The sequence below is a fragment of the Micrasema longulum genome, unplaced genomic scaffold, assembly GCF_059751315.1.
Source record: "Micrasema longulum isolate JH-2025_06_02 unplaced genomic scaffold, ASM5975131v1 h1tg002823l, whole genome shotgun sequence".
In the NCBI taxonomy this organism is placed as follows: domain Eukaryota; kingdom Metazoa; phylum Arthropoda; class Insecta; order Trichoptera; family Brachycentridae; genus Micrasema; species Micrasema longulum.
In genome coordinates this window covers 46,778-64,418 of record NW_028279947.1, presented here as the reverse complement: position 1 = coordinate 64,418, position 17,641 = coordinate 46,778, and the positions used below count along the sequence as shown (strand labels likewise).

Below are 17,641 nucleotides of genomic sequence, written 5' to 3'. Positions count from 1 at the left end.
TATTTTATGTTTTGGAATTCAACCATAAAAAAGTACCTACTTTAATTAAATATTAACAATTTTAAGTTTTGGAATTTAATTACAAACAAGTACCTTAGTACCAACTTATCAATTTAAAATCTTTTTCCAAGCTAATAGCAGGCAAGCCAAAGCCAAAGCGCAACGTTTGGCCAGGACAACGTCTGACGGGTCCGCTAGTGTTCTATAAATTTAAATAATAATCACCATTTTTATTTCAGCTCGACTGGGTGAGTAGTGCAATAGACAACCAGTCATATTATAACCAGTGCAAAATATGAAGCGATCAGAAAAAATTAAATAACAACACAATTCGCGTAAAAAATAAGTTGATATAAAAATTATAAAGCAAACCAAAAAAATTAAAAACAAAAAGACATTTAAGAGGATAACAAAAAAGATTAAAAGATAATTTAAATAAAAACAAAAAAATAGACGATCTCAATTAAAAAGAATGTCATTCAAGCGCCCAGCTCCAATGAAGCCACAACCTCAATTCCCAGCAGTGTTCTATCAATTTCCTGATTACAATATTTGGACTTTTTCCTAGCTTTTCTTTAGGGTCCGTTTTATAATTTCTATTATGCCTAATAATATTTTGATTGACTGACCTGCTCCTCACGCCCAGGATGGCCCTGACTCCGATGAACTTGACCTTCTGCTTTGATTGGCCAACCAGAAACACGACGTCGAACAGGGCGGCATTGTGCAGCACGTTGGGCTCCGAGTTCAGGAACACGCGAGTGAAGTCCTTGGCCAGCTGATCGTAGTCTTCGAACTGGTCCCGCACAGAGTCCAGCAGGGGAGACGAAGGACGCATGTGGCCGATGGGCCTCCAGGATCCTGAGAGTGAAAAAAAATAAGGATCCAAAAAATTTTAGTAATTTCCACACATTTCATCCACCCATCACATACCACCCTCTAAACTCAAAAAACCATAACAATACTAACACGAATAACAACATTTGTACCTATTCAGGATCTATTCTTATTACATCTCGATATCCTTGTTAAAATAATGCATTGTATATTATGCTGTGTATGTAATATTGGTGCTGTGTTCGGTCTATACTTTTTTTGTAATTATGCATCACATCAACAAAGCACTGTGTGCACAAGAATAACTTTAAATTGTTTTTAATACAAATGTGGTTAATAGACGTAACATTTCTTATATTGATTTATTATTTACGTAAAACGTTCTTAAACTCAGTATTATTATCTCTCATAAATAAATTTTATTATTTTATTTTCTTCCTTTCCTATTTTATTTAAATATTTTAAACCTTTATTCAAATAGGCATTTTTAATATAATATTTTAATTTTTTCTGTAGATATGAATTGAAATTTTTGATTTTCTTTGTTTTTTTTTTTACCTTGTTTTTGTTAAATTAACAAAAACACTATTTATGCATGAACGAGTATATATGTATATATTTACTTATGTTTAAGCATTTTTCAAGTAAATGGCTATTCTTTAAATTTTATAATAAAATTTTTCCCTATTTTCCTACTTTGAAAAAAATAATTAAATCAGTTTTATCTAGTTTTGTTTAGTTATTTCTATCTTCTTTATAATATATTTCATTTTTTGAAGTATCAGAAACAAGCAATTACGCAAACACGAAATTATTATTATTATATCGAAATTATTATATTGGTTCAATATTATGCCTGTACTCTTTCATTTGATTCTTAATTAAAACTTATGTCTGAGCACCCGATGATAAACTTTTATCAAATAGTTTATCGAGACAAAATATGGTTGATACTTTGTTTTTTTTTAAATGATATATTTATATTGTAATAATGCGTATTTTATTGAATAAAGACTCTAAACCAAAAAAATGGAAACTAGAATTCTAACCGTTCAGGGATCCGCACTGCAGAACATATTCTAATCTAGGTCTTGTGTAAAATTAAAATAAACTTTAATGAGTAAGTACAGTGCTTTATTTTTTTATTTTTTATTTCTTAATAGACTATTAAACTAATCCAAAATTAAAATAAAAAAAATTGTGTAGCGTGTTATCAGCGCTATGATTTTTTAAAGCTTTGTATTTCTAAAACAACTCTGCGTGTGACGTCAGAGATTAAAAAAAATAAATATATTTGTTTATTTTTTCATACATATATTATTAAAATAGAAATACAACTACAAAAATACACTCTAGCAAAATTCATCTTAAAATTAAACTATAACATGAATTGGAAAAAAGATTCTTCTAAGTCAGTTCTCCCGATTGGCATGTTTAAGGTAAGCAAACCGGATATCCTTCACCGCTCTCATATTACTGGTTGCTTCATATGAACCAGTGACGTCGCTCAAAGTAGTGCGTTTTTATTAAAATAATTTTTATTATTTTTTTCGTACATTTTCAAGAAACTTTGCCGTAAAATTGAATTATAAAAGCGCGCAAAAAAACATTTTTTGTATCCAATTTCCCGCAAGGCTAAATTTGTTCATTGGAAACGGAACACTTGCATATTAATTGTCTGTATTTAATTCTTTATTTGAAAATTTTATGTACACTAAACACAGATTATGTACATGTTATAAAGGCGGGTATACTTCCTTGAGGTAATTTCTTCTAATCTACCCAAACCGTTTGATTTGAGAAAATAAATAGTGTAGATGAAGATATTGTATGAGGCATTAACATAAATTATGTCCGTTTTTTTCCAAATTAAAAAATGAGCAGAAAAAGTTAAATAAAATGGTAAAGGTATACGTCACTCAAAAGAAAATTGTCTGCTCTACAAGATATTGTTTGCTTTAACGTCATATCTATTATTTTATTTGGTTACAAGCCTTCAAATTAGAATATTATGTATGCAAAACTGAGCATTATCGACACTCTTTCTATCCATGTTCAATCGAAGAAATAAAACTGCCAAAGCTGCTCGCGATATTTGCGCAGTGAGCGGTGAAGACGCTATGAATTATTGACTTATTTTTTGTAAATCAAATTGAGACAATACATTATTCGCTATTTTTTGGTCGTGTCCTATTGTCCTCTTTATTTGGAAGAAAACGGACACAGCTTACGTTGTCACCTAAATTTTCAGTTTTTAAGAAACAAAAATTTGTAAAAGTTAAAATCCAGACTACACTATGAGGAATGGAGAGGGTCCAATCGTGATTTAAATGTGAATTAGGAAAAAGGGGGGGCGTCTTTGATATTAGATGGTAGATTATTCCACAATCCAGCAAGTACTGCTGTGAAAGAAAAAAAAAAGGAACAGTAAATGGGTATTGAAAGGGTTTTCTCGTTACTAGAGCGAAGATATAGCCCATGTGATAAATGTTGGAGAAGTTTTCTCAGATAAACAGGCAAAGTAAGATTATTCAAAATATTGTGAGGAAGTAATAGAATGTAAAAGTTTCTTAACTCTTAAAAGACTGTGATAAATAATCCCTTTGCGCGCGGAGATGTAACATCGTGTTACCACTAGTAAAAGACGGAATAATTATAAGTTCAAAAATTGAAAAAAAAAAACATGGAGACATACTGTTTAATAATCCCTTTTCCATTATTTGTGCAAATAAACATATAATTTAGCCCTGTTATAATAAAATAAATTAATAATCATAAATACGCCGCTCAGATTACGCGCGTGCGTTTCCCATCACTGTTATCAACCGGCTGAAATCTGAATCTATTTTACACTTTACTTAGTTTTGTTTTTGTCTCTTTCACACTAACACCTGCCATAGAACAGCGTTTTTGTCTTCCTTGTGATGAGTTCTATCTTCGTGCTCTTTCTTATACATACGTGTTGCTGAATTAGCGGACACTCTTTTTTCGCGTAGCGAGGATAAATATTTTTTTGTATTAACATCCAGCATAGTTGTAGAAATTTCACTTTCCAAATCCGGTGTGAAAATGTCCATTTGAAGATTAAAAAAAATACGAATTCATCATTTTAAAAAATAAGACAGATATATCAAGTCTTGTGTCCTATGTCGACTAGTGTGACATCACAGCCACACAAGAGTTAAATGCTTGATACTGAACTAATAGTGTAGTTACGTGCGGTCTGCAATTAACTCCCTACAATTTAAAAATAAATTTAAAGTGTTCGGTGAAAAATGTACAGAAACCTATTTAAAAACATGATTCTCTGAAATTTTATAAAAATAATTCTAAAAGGACGCATTCAATTTCAATTCAATATGTTTTCTCAATCCGAGTATAATATTGTGTAAATTCGGCGAGTTGGACGTGATTGAAGCGTTGGTCGATCGGTCTTTTTTCGTACGACGATTAGTATGGGATTTATACCACTGAAATAATGAATGAAATAATGATCCAGTAAAACTTTTTTTTAAAATTCAAATTGTCGACGGATAGAAAAAAATTAATCATATCGATAAGTTAAAAAATAAGGTCGTACAATGTTTTCATTCATTCATTATTCCATGTCCGCTCCCTAGTTGGAGCGTATGGTGTCCACAAAGATCCTCCAAGCATCTCTGTCGACTGCCAGCTCTTGTGCATACTCCCGAGTCAGGTTCGCGTCTCGTAGTTCTGACACGAACTGCCAAAGAACAGTCAGCAATGGACGTTTAGGACGTTGAGAACCTGATGCCTTGTAAAGTAGGCAAGCGTGGTTAAAGCTTTCGGGATGCATCCGCAGCACATGACCAAGCCAACCGTATCGCCACAGCTTGATAACGGTTGTCACCGGAGTTTGCTGCGTCGTTCTCTTATTACTTTATTCCTCACAAAGTCAAACCACCGCACACCCAAGATTCTTCTAAGACATCTATTTTCAAAACTCGGAATTTTGCTGTTTTGGGCCCTAGTGAGGTGCCACGATTCGCATGCGTAGATGAGAATAGGTGTTATGCAGGCATTATATAGGCGGCATTTGGTTTTCACTGAGTAAATATCCGATCTCCAGACAGCCTTCATACCGTTAATGTTTACAAATACCTTAAATACAGGATTGAACTTTGAATGTTTTAAGCGATCTTTGAGAATTTTTCGACTAATTTACAAAAAAAAACAAAAGTTTTTGAAGAATAATAAATAAAAATAAAGAAAGATAAACTTATAAATATTTTTGTATTTTTGCTAGAGCTACTGCAAATACTTTAAATATCTGATTGAAATATAACATTTTAGCATTTTTCATTCATTTCTCCCTTAAATGAACATAAGTGATATTTTTCACCAGCTCTATATTCCTCGCCCGCATTTTCAAAACAAAAAGCACTTTGAACCTTTATTCATGGATTCCATTTGAATATTTCATAGCGTTTAGGAAAAAAAAGATCCCTGATTTTATCGGGATTGAACCGTCTTGCGGAGTATTCAAATTTGCAGGTCGTTTCATGATGTGCCTACAGTTTGGTAGATGTAAGGCCCATTGCCTTAAGCCTGTTTTGTACGGATCAAAAAACTGAATATAAAAAATATTATTAGAGTTATGAAAAAATAAGCCATTAAAATATCTAATTTATATAATATACAGACGTAATTTTTAATTGTGACAAACTCTTGAGTTAGACTATTCCACATACCCATATTGTCGTTAGTATAATGTTTTGCAGAAATATGGTTGATTTTAACATTATTTAACAATGTTTGAGTATGTCCAAATGCTTGCAGACTGGCTGGATTTCCTCCCTAGGGAGTTATTCACATTTAAATTCATTTCAACAAAGAGGGAAAATATTTTTGAGAGGACTCACCCACATGATAAAGGTTTCAGCTCTTTTACTTCACAAAAGTCAACAGATGGAAGAAATGAGGAAATGTGGATGTTCAAACATGGACAGAATGGTGAATGTTACAGTGTGTAAAGTGGCCACTTAAGCCAGCCAATGACAGGTCATAAGCCCTGTAAATGCCTAGACTTCCTTATTCCCTTCTCAAAAATATTTTCCCTCTTTGTGGAAATGAATTTAAATCAACATTATTACCTTGAATGTTCTCTGTTGCATAATTTCTTATGGAAAATTGATTTTGTTAAACGATACAATTTTTTATTTTGAAACTAGTTTGTGGGTATTAAGTATGCGTAACACGTAATAAGTGTTAGGCACACATTTATTTAGCAGGAAAATCCATAATAAGACACAAAATATTTGGTACCTATCCACAAAGCCTTCACTAAGTTGCAAATAATAACATATGCCTTTAATAAACTATAGAAAAGGTAAATGATAGAAAAAAGAGTTAAGACGGATTTCAAATATGAGTTCATTATCTAATGGACACTAAATATTCATTTACCTGCGAAAATACCCATTAAATTGATTTATTTATATCAACCGAGTTTGAGAGAAAGGAAATAACCCTCATTATTTTAAAACTTGACTGTTGTTCGTCAGTGTAGCTTGGATCTACTAAACACGTCACGATAAGTCAAAGACAATGGGCCGGATATCCGGCTATCGGGTTTAGGGACTCCTCTTTAGCCGAAGACCCGGTATCCAGCCAAACAGTTTGTGTTCAATCGGGAAATAAAGCGGCAAAACTGCTCGCGATATTTGCGCAGTGTTTTGTAAGATGCTATGAATTTTTGACTAACTTATTTTTTATTGTTGTGTCATCTTATTCTCTTCATTTTGAAAAAAAAGGATAAAAATTATGTTAACACCTAGTAATATACGGCGCAATATTTTTTTACTCGAAATCTGACCAATTTCTGGTCTAGTTCTGAATCGCATGAACCGGGCTTTAGTCAGCCCCAGGGCGGGTTAAAACCAAATTTTCACCAACAAAATACATAAAAAATATAAGTAAGTTCAAATTTTTCTTTCGAAAAGATATTAAAAATATTTTGAAGAGAGTGGCTTGGAGCTTAAGAGAGCATAATGCCTTGGAAAAAGTTAGCATTCAATATTATCTTTAACTTTGCATATAATGAAATATTTTTCCACCAGAACAACTGCCTTTTATTTGCCAAAAAACAACTTCAATGAGCTTTTGATTATGTTTTATTTTATTTTTTTGTTTTATTGCACCTTTACCACATATATTAGAAAACTCCAATCTCAGGGATTTCCATTATCTTACATGGCGCATAAAAAAAAATGGTGACTTGAGGATAGCAAAGATAAATTAAGTAATTCATTTTTTCGCATTGTATAGAGGTTTTCTGTTTCAAGTCCCAACTAGCCAGAAGTTTTCTGTTTTTAGTAAAATAAAAAAAAATAAGTTTAACTTTAAAAAAAACATGTTTAAAAAATACAAAATAGATGAGTGAAATAAAAAAATGCAATAAATGATACGTTGACACTTAATCCATATTGTTTGATTGAACAAAAGCCGGTTTTATAGCTCTCGCAACATTGTTAGACTGGTATCGTTATTTTAGAAGATACCATGGAATCATTTCTCTACAATACCGCAGAGTGTGTGCGGACCAACTACTGCTTTACAAAATTATGACAGGAATGGTTGACTGTACAGAGCTGCTTGGTTTAATAACAATACATGTGCCAGCCAGGATTTGTAGACGGTACCACCTGTTTCATGTACCAATAAGTAAAACATCGTATGTTAAAAATGCTTTTTTTCGTAGAACTTTTTCAATGTACAATACAAAATCTAAAAATATAGATTACACAAACTTCACTCTGTCAGATTTAAAATTTACACTAAAAATGTATTATGTAACTTAGTAGACATTATAATAATAAATATGTACATCTCCCCTCCCCTCCTTATCCTCTCTTCAAGCATTTTTGTCCTTATCCCCCCCAATTTACAGTAACTTAATGTTCTTAAAATAAATATTTAAAAAATCTTTGATTATTGAGTACATGAAAATAACATTTTTATGTGTATAAATTGTATGTATTTATTTGATATGTAATATATTTTCTTAACTAACTGTATACTATGTGGAAATCTGTTATTAGTTCTGAGTTTATACACTATATTTGTTTGTTTACTAAAAATATGTATGTAGAACTGTTGATTTCCCAAATAAAATAAAATAAAATAAAATAAAATAAAATAAAATAAAATAAAATAAAATAAAATAAAATAAAATAAAATAAAATAAAATAAAATAAAATAAAATAAAATAAAATAAAATAAAATAAAATAAAATAAAATAAAATAAAATAAAATAAAATAAAATAAAATAAAATAAAATAAAATAAAATAAAATAAAATAAAATAAAATAAAATAAAATAAAATAAAATAAAATAAAATAAAATAAAATAAAATAAAATAAAATAAAATAAATAAAATAAAATAAAATAAAATAAAATAAAATACCGTTTATAAATATTCTTAAGTTTTAAAAACGAAATAAAAATCAAATTTATAAAATTGGAAGTTAGATAACAACAAGTCTTGCAGCTTCTGCGCGTATGGACGGTTGAAATTCTAGACCCCATTTACTAAATTTAGAAATTTGATAGTTTATAACATTTACTCAATATGATAAAAATAATATGATAGTTAACATCACAAAAAGTCTTGCAGCTTCAAAACGCATCGACAAATGGAATTTCAACAACATAAGAATGATTTTAAAAATGTAATAATAAAAAATAATTTTACAAAACGCAATAATAATACATTGAGCAAAGAACTAGTAAGTATAGCAAATAAGTGAACATGTAACAGCACAAAAAGTGAAATATAAAAAAACTAAGCAAAGATAGCATTCCTTAACTTATTATTAAGGTTAACAAGACAATAGACGATACTGAAACTCAAACTCGTCCTTGCTTTATTTTGGTATGCAGTAAACAGGATCTTTGTCTTTTTCCTAGTAAATAGCTGTAAAAACACTTGGTTCACATTTGGCTGTTCCCTGGGAGATGATAGTAGAAACGCATCGGTGTGCGTAGTGTAGAGTGTAGGTACCAAGGAACCTATCCGCTTGTTATTTTTTTTTGTTATTATTATACGCATATTTTCCGCTTAAAATTTCTGATTATTATTATTTTACTTTGATTAAGATGTCAGATAAACTTGTATGTGATTACTTTTGATGTTCGAGTTATTTAACGTGATACAGAAAAAAACGTATCATTCGTATTTTTAAATGAACATAGATAGGTAGAACTATATTATACAGAAATTGTTTTATATTAAATAGTTAAATTTCGGCACTTGATCTTCACAATAAAACACTTTTTTACAGAAGCATAGTTATAAAATCATGAGAGAAAACCTTTTGTATTTTACTTCTAGTGAGCACAACATGCTACCGAAGTTCTATAGAATATCAAAAAACGACAATGTGAATTTAATAAATTACTACTTGAAAAAGTACGCGGAAGGCAAAATTTAGTTATGAGTTCTTGTTTTCCTTCAAATATTTCTTACCTCACATAAATGTAATTTTTTTTGTTTTGTTTTAATTTAATTTAATTATATACTTAACTTGATATGTTATTTCAGTTTTATGAACATAAAATGACTGATTTTATTACCATACCGTTATGTAAATATTGTTCTGTCCTAAAATAAGTTTGTTGTAACTCCTAGGAGTACAAGTTTTTTTAAGATTTTATGATAATAAAAAAAAAACTGTTTTTTTAAAATAATAAATAACTATTACTCAAGGTTTTTAGATGTTTGATAAATCACGGATTATATGAATACGATCATTTCAGTATTTTTTGAGTGTCAAGTGTTCAAGTGTCAATTCGTACACCTTTCTGAAATAAATCCGGAGAAATGTCTAAAGCTAACTAATTTCTCCACTGTGACTAAACCATCAACCTGTCTGACATTTGACACGGGTGACGTATTGATCGACAAAAAATAAATAAAAATACCTTATAAATATTACAGCGAGACCTTTAGGTTATCAGTTCAGTAAATAAAGAAATAAAATGAAGACTTTTCTTCAAGATGTCGATTTGATTAATTGAGCCAATTACCAAGTGTCGAACGTTTTTGTTTCTGGGAATTAAAGATTGATTCTTTTCCTTTTTGCGGAAGAATGATTTATGACCGTAAATGTCTCTGCCTTGACAAACATGAGAAGGAACGTAATCTCATAGTACAAGGACGTTTTCATTTGTGTTTGGTAAACATATCAATGTTTAAATAAAATAAATAGAAAATAATTTTATTTTCGACCACTTACTTTTCTTTTTTCTCCTAACAACTTTCAAAGCTTCAAAGCCTAACCCGCAGCTTAATTAGTTATGTACACATTGATAAATAAGCTTGTTTAGCTTAGAAACCAGTTGATAGAAACAGTAAAAATATGTGGTTTAAAAAAAAAGTCGTTTTGTGTTTTTTTTATTATAATGAATAACCACAAAGTTAGTGTTACAAAGTAAGATGCTGGCTAATAGCCCAGACGTCGGGTAGTTTTGCCTAGAAATAATTCAATTTGTTTTAATAATAAATAAGTGTGTTAGATGGAACTGAAAGTTGCTAATAACATATTCTGTTTGCGATCTTGAATCCTTAGTGGAAGTTTTTTTTAAATGCAAAGTATTCTCAAAGATTTAGTTATTTGAGCATATCTTGACTTTGGCTTTTTTAATGACGATACAAATTAATAGTACTTAAACACATTTAATTTTTTTCTACAAAACACTCAGTTTATCCTAAATATGGCTCCTGCAATAGAAAACCTAACAAAAAAGAAACAAATTAAATTATATGATATCTCAGAAAGAGGTAGACCCATATTAAAGTTTACATATAGTAAGAATTTTTCTGGACTCTCTCTGAGTTATCAATTTACAAGAAAAATATTGTCAACTACAAAAATAAAGACCACTTTGTAAGACACAAACTTTTTAGCATATTTTGCATTTTTTTTAAAACTTCCGCTAAGAATTCAAAGTCGTAAACAGAATTTGTTATAAGCAACTAATAGCACTATAAACTCCCTGAATTATTTTCAGCCAGAGAAAAATTTACCGACCAGGTTAAACTCTGGTCATAAAGACCAGAATTTAAATAGCGAGATCAACCTTTTATAAAATGCAGAAACTCTTGTGCAACCGAGATCTGAGACAAAGCACAAGATGGAGAACAACAAAAACTTATGTATTGCCAGTGTTGCTGCATGGAGTGGAGGGTTGGACTCTTAAAGTTTAAATGATGAACGAAATTGAGGCTTTCGAAGTAAAACTGCCCAGAAGAATGATTTAAATCTCGTGGACTAATTGTGCCTTCAATGAAGCGGTTTTAAGCATTATGAACAAAGAGAGGGAGTCACTAACCAATGTCAAAAGAAAAAAAACCTGAAACTTTGGTCTCATATTCTGCAATGAGAAGTATGCCCTTCTCCAACTTATTATGGAAGGAAAGATAGAGGGCAGGCGGGTTATGCGACGGGAAATAGCATCATGGCTCAGAAATCTTAGACCGTTGTTCCGTGTACCGGATGCAGCAGCGCTGATTAGACTGGCCCAGGATCGTGATGAATTCAGAATGATGATCGCCAACCTCCGGTAGAAGCGGCAATAGAAGAAGAAGTGCCTCCAATATACATTTAATATCAATGTTTATTTTCTTGTCTTAAATTTATTCGAAACGTAAAAAAAACGTATGTACGATAAAGTATTTGATAAGGATTAAGATATCTAATAAAATATCTTTCAAATCTAATAAAATAATGCGGAAAAGGAGAAAAAATAAAATACGCATGATTATAAAACATGTCTCAAAATAGGTACTTTGAAAATATTGAAACATATTTAAGGTTGAAACGGTGATATATTTTTATCATTATTATTATTTGTTATAAGAATCAATTAAATTTGCTGATTCAGTATTGATAATTATTAATTGGGAATTGTATTATATATCGTCCCAACTCAACACAAGACTTTGGTTCCATAAAATTGGGACATGTGTCTTGATAAATGTTAAATAAATATTTATTGTGAATAAAATCAATAAAAAAAAAACAAAAAAAAAACAGCATAATTGTTTTTCCTTAGAAAAACGGTTAATGAAATTTTGATAACCTACTATTATTATTTAATTATCTTATTAAGAAAAACACTTTTTCAGATACTTGCATAGCTAGATAGGTACATAAATAAAATAATGTAAATGAATAATAAAATAACAAAATAATGACTTAAAATGAAAATGGCTACGATAACTGCAGGTACTACATCTACTGATTACTGATCATGAAATACTGTAGAGTAAAAATATAATTTTGTACTTATTCGAAGACTAAAAAATAATTAAAAAATTATTCTATCAAATTCCCGATAAAATAGTTCGTTGCATTGGCCACGCTCCTCATACGTGACGATTCGGTTAAAATTAAAATTTTGTTTGTGACTATTTAAATTCAAATAGAACATCGCTACGAATCTAGAAGTCGCAATAGGTGAGGCCAAACATGTATCGTTTTTGAGGTGACATATTTTTTAACAATTTTATTTTAAAAGTTATGTATGAAAACATTTCTCCACAATATCCATATTGATTTTGAGAATACGATTAATTTTTCTCAATCCATTTCACATATTTTTATCGGTCATAGTAGTCTGTAATATTTCCCTATCATGCCAATTGAAACGAAAACAAAAAAAAATGTCAACCAAGAACAACAATAAAATTAATAGCAAACTGGACTAAATACATAGTTGTAAAAAAATATTGAAGTGACACATGAAAAAGGTCAAATTAAATTTCCATACTGTACAGTCCTTCTTTGAATAGATTCCCTTCGTGAGGAGGATTCTTAGATTAATTTTGTACAAAAAATATTTCATTAAGTATAATAATAAAAATAATGGCTTGACACGAGTTGTATGTATGTATATCATCATCATCCCTTGTCTGCTCCCTAATTGAAGCGTACGGTGAACATAAAGATCCTTTAGCCATCTCTGCCAGATACCTGCTCCTGTGCATTCTCAGTCAGGTTCTCCTGCCGTAGTTCTGACATAAACTCCAGACAAACAGTCAGCAGTCCAGGACGTCGAGAACCTGATGGCTTGTAAAATAGGCAAACATGGTTAAGGTTCTCAAGAGGTATCCGCAGTATATGGCCCAGCCAACCGTAACGCGTCCGTTCGATGACAGTTGTCACCGGAGTATGTATTAGGTATTAACATAAGTTGTGTTCGCTTTTTCCAAATTTAAAAATAAGCCCCAACAGCTCAAAATTATACGTCATTTGAAATATAAATAACTCCCTAGGGAGGAAATCCAGCCGGTCTGCAAGCATTTGGACATACTCAAATATTGTTTAATTAACTACCAAGTTGATAAAAGAAGAATTATACAAATTAATTGTTTTTAAGCGTTGCCTAGTAGGTGATTTGGTTCAGCCGGATGAATCTCACCCACGTGATAAAGGTTTCAGCTCTTTTACTTCACAAAAGTCAACAGATGGAAGAGTTGAGGAAATGTGGATGTTCAAACATGGGCAGAATAGTGAATGTTACACAGTTTATAAAGTGGTCACTCTAACTAGCCAATGACAGGTCATAAGCCCTGTAAATGCCTAGACTTCCATATTCCTTTCTCAAAAATGTTTTCCCTCTCTGTTAAAATAAATTTAAATATGAATAGCTTCCTAGAGAGGACATCCAGCCAGTTTGCAAGCATTTGGACATACTCAAAAATTGTTGAATCACCTACAAGTACTTAAAAACTATAATATAATAAGGCATTTTGTCGAATAATATCAAGATATACAATATTATCATCATTAAACTGTCGAATTTTTGATAAAGCGTTAAATCTAAATAATATTAATACATAGTTTTCCAAAGAAATTGCTAACCAAAATTTTGTTTCCCAAAACTCTCGTGTCCAACATCTGCCAACTCAGAAATTCTCCACTTGTTAAAAGCTTTTGAAACTTAAGCTGTATTCCTCTGCGCTAATGTGGGAGATAGTTTACCCTGCATTTCTAAGTAACGCGAGGGGTTGAAGGCATTTCCTAAGGTTAACGACTCTGCACATATTATTAAAAATGTATTCACTTACCCGAAAACCAAGGCTAAAGTGAATGAAAGCGAGGTGTTGGTTACATTGAAAGCTCTATATCGCTCGTATTCAACGATGTTTTACTAATAACACTTCATTATAGTGAGAATGTCTAAACAAAGTTTGTAATTATCTTTAAAGCTTATAGTTCATTACTTGGGTTGAGGTTGGGACAAATACTTTTAAGAGTATCATGAAAAGTATGATTCAACACATCGTTTAAATGAGCACATTTTAAAAATAAACCTGTATCCAATAATAACCGAAATGTTAGATTTCAGGAATTTAATAAATTGTAATTCCTACCTATTGATATATGTACAAAGCATTATTTAACGCTTTACCTAAAAATGTTCTTTTAGATTTACTATGAGGTCGACATATTTTTTTCTCTCTCTAAGTGCTAGAGAGCAGCGTTTATCTTTATATATATATATAATTCTTCTGTACGTGTGATGTCACTGAACTCCTCCTAAACGGCTTAACCGATTTACGTGCAGTTTTCAGAGAAATATAGATCTTTGAGCTGGGCGTGTTCGTAGATATAAAAAACTTCAATCTTATATGTAAAAAAGAAGTAAGGAGCATAAACGTTTATTCATCGATGCACCAGGGTTGCATTTGAGGAGAACGCATTAACAAAAAAATGGAAAGATGTTGTTTTTTGTGTATAAAAAGTTTGTTTTTGAATGTTTACAAACAGCATTTGTTTTTTGTGGATCTCAATCAGATTCTTACCTTAAATTTCTTATAATTTCTACAAATTTATTTATGTTTACTGGATTTTTGGTAAAACTGAAATAATGTTATATTCAATACTTTTTTAAAAATCGTATTTTTATTTAAGTACACCCCTCTGTTGGTGAGAAGACCAGAGTTTGAAGTTTGCAAAAATAATGCCATATTTAAAAAAAAAAAATTTTTTCAACCATAAACAAGTACCTATGTACCTACTTAAATTCAATATTCAAATATTAACAATTTTCACTTATGGAATTTAATCACAAACAAGTACCTAGGTATCTACTTATTATTGAAAAGACTTTTTCCAAGGTAATAAATAGCAGGCAAGCCAACGTTTGGGCAAGACAACGTCAGTCGGGTCCGCTAGTTTATTATTTTTTATTTATTTTTTATTTTCTTTCTGTTGACGCCCATGGGGCTTTTACATTATACATACTATATCATAAGAAAAAGTTACACATTAAACATAATTAACATTTTTCAAATATAAAAATTAAAAAAAAAAAAAAAAATATTATTAAAATTTAAAAATAAAGTTACATAGTTAACATAATACACTATTAAGACATAATACATACATTATATTATGTTTATAATATAAGGCATAACAGGATTTAAATAAAACATAATTTTTTTTTTTTTTTTTACACCGGTAAACTAAACTTTAAAGTGAAGTTATTTAAAATGTTGAAAACTGAAAAGGGTTTTATAGACTAAAAATATAAAACATAACACGGGCTAACTTTTAAGCATACATAAATACGATCGAGGATTTATTGACTAGACTCAGTCGCGTCGGTCGCCTGTAGTACTTTGGTCTTGAATATGCTCAATGAGTAACGAAATATATCAACATCGCCATATTCATTACCAAGGCGATGAAGTCTAGCTATAGGTGAATTTACATAGTAGTTGTGCCCGCTGGACACCTCGACAAACACCGACTTATTTCGTGTGCGACGGGAAGGTATTTTAATATTGACCAGTCGCGTTAAATCAGGGCTGTCCAGCACGCCATTTACAATTTTATATAGGTTTACTAAATCGGTTAAAATTCTCCCATTCGAGAGAGTAGACAATTTTAAATTATTTGATAGGAAGTTGTAGTCGATTTGGTCAACGGGAATATTAAGTTTAAAATTTATGAAGCGAAGGAATTTATGTTGGACTTTTTCTAATATTATGTTATGTATTTTATAGCAAGGTGACCAAATTATTGAATTATACTCTAAGTTACTCCGAACTAAGGCAACATATAAAGATTTAAGCGAATCGATGGAATTAAAATCCTTCACCGTTCTCAGCAAATATCCGAGACACTTCATTGCCTTGTTAGTAACTGCATCAATGTGTGGAGCAAATGACAACTTGTCATCGAACACTATACCTAAATCTTTTATTTCTGTAACTCTTACGAGATCTGTGTTATTTATATTATAAAAGAAGTTGATTGAAGTTCTATTACGGGTAAACGTAATAACACTGCACTTGTCAATATTAAGAAAGAGCTCATTTCTCTGACACCAAGTATATAGACTCGCCAGGTTTAATTGAAGAGATTCGCAGTCACTAACAGAAGCAATAGTCTTAGATAATTTCAGGTCATCAGCAAATAAAAGAATGTCCACTCCCTCGAATATCGATACAATATCATTAACGAAAAGCAAAAACAAAACAGGACCTAAGTGAGATCCCTGAGGAACTCCACTAGATGCCTCAAACTGATACGACCCATAACCGAATACTTTGACTAAAATTTTCCTAGATGATAAGTAGCTTTTGAACCATTTTAAAATGTTTCCCGAGATTCCTAATAGTTTTAATTTGTGTACTAAAATCGCATGTGACACCTTATCAAAAGCTTTACTAAAGTCAGTATAGATCGTATCAGTTTGCCGGCGTTTCTCCATAGCTTCCATAAGCCGATGCTGATACAACATTAGATTTGTCGTTGTAGATCTTCCTGTAATAAATCCATGTTGTAATGGAGAGATAACTTTTTTTATTTCTGGAGTAAACTTTATCAAAAAAATAGATTCTAATAGTTTAGGTATAGTTGACTGCATGCAGATGGGTCTATAATTAGCAATATCTGATTTATCACCCTTTTTAAAAATAGGTGTCAAGTAGCTGGCTTTCCATCTTTCAGGAAATATACCAGTTTTTATGGATAAATTAAAAATTTTAGTAAGTGGATCAGTCAAGGAAGAACCACACTGGGTGAGGAAGAGGGGAGGAATATTATCTGGTCCAGAATCTTTGCTTGGATCCAATTTGCTTACCCCATTTATTATATACATGGTTTGACTCAAATTATCTTACACTAAATCACTCGAAAACAAAATACATAACATTTAAAATTAATAATAAAACTAAATGTAATCCAAATCTTTCCTTAATTATTTATTGCTGTAATTATAATAACCAAATTCCGAATATTGAATGTATTTGTAAATCGTTAGACAGAGTAGATTTAATTAAATATTTGTAATTTAAATACATGGGAATTTAAGATGGACTAATCAAATTCATCATATTAAAAATAAATTGAAAAGCAAAGTAATTTTTAAACTATAAGAAATATAATTAGCCTAAAAGTACTAAAAGTACTAAAAGTAAAATTTTTGTAAACAAGGATTGGATTAAACCTCCTAGGGAGCTGCTAATATCAACATATTACAAAAGAGATGAAGAACACTTTAGAGAAGGTAACGTAGAAATCTTAGCATCCAAAGGATACTAGCAAAGGTTTGCCTTCGACCTGACAAAGCTCAGCCTCATCAAGTGAGGGTTATCACTAGAGCCCGCCCAGGGCACTGCAGATAAAACAAACACCTTGTTAGAATGAACCTTTCCGAAACTTCTAGATGTAGGTTCTGCAGTGCAGATGAGGAAACACCTATACACATTCTATGTAAATGTGATTCTTTATATCATAAAATACTTAGTGATTCTTTATAAAAACCT

The 17,641-nt window shown here is 30.8% G+C and overlaps 1 protein-coding gene across 1 annotated transcript in view; it reads right to left on the bottom strand.

The window, feature by feature from the left end:
• The window catches only part of rsh (Rap GTPase activating protein radish), a gene marked incomplete at its 5' end in the record, with an annotated part of 160,993 nt that overhangs the window by 102,776 nt on the left and 40,576 nt on the right, over positions 1–17,641 (bottom strand). The window contains one exon of the mRNA XM_088241282.1: positions 630–861. Within this exon, the coding sequence (XP_088097408.1) occupies positions 630–861 (232 nt within the window). The remainder of the gene's footprint in view (positions 1–629; positions 862–17,641) is intronic.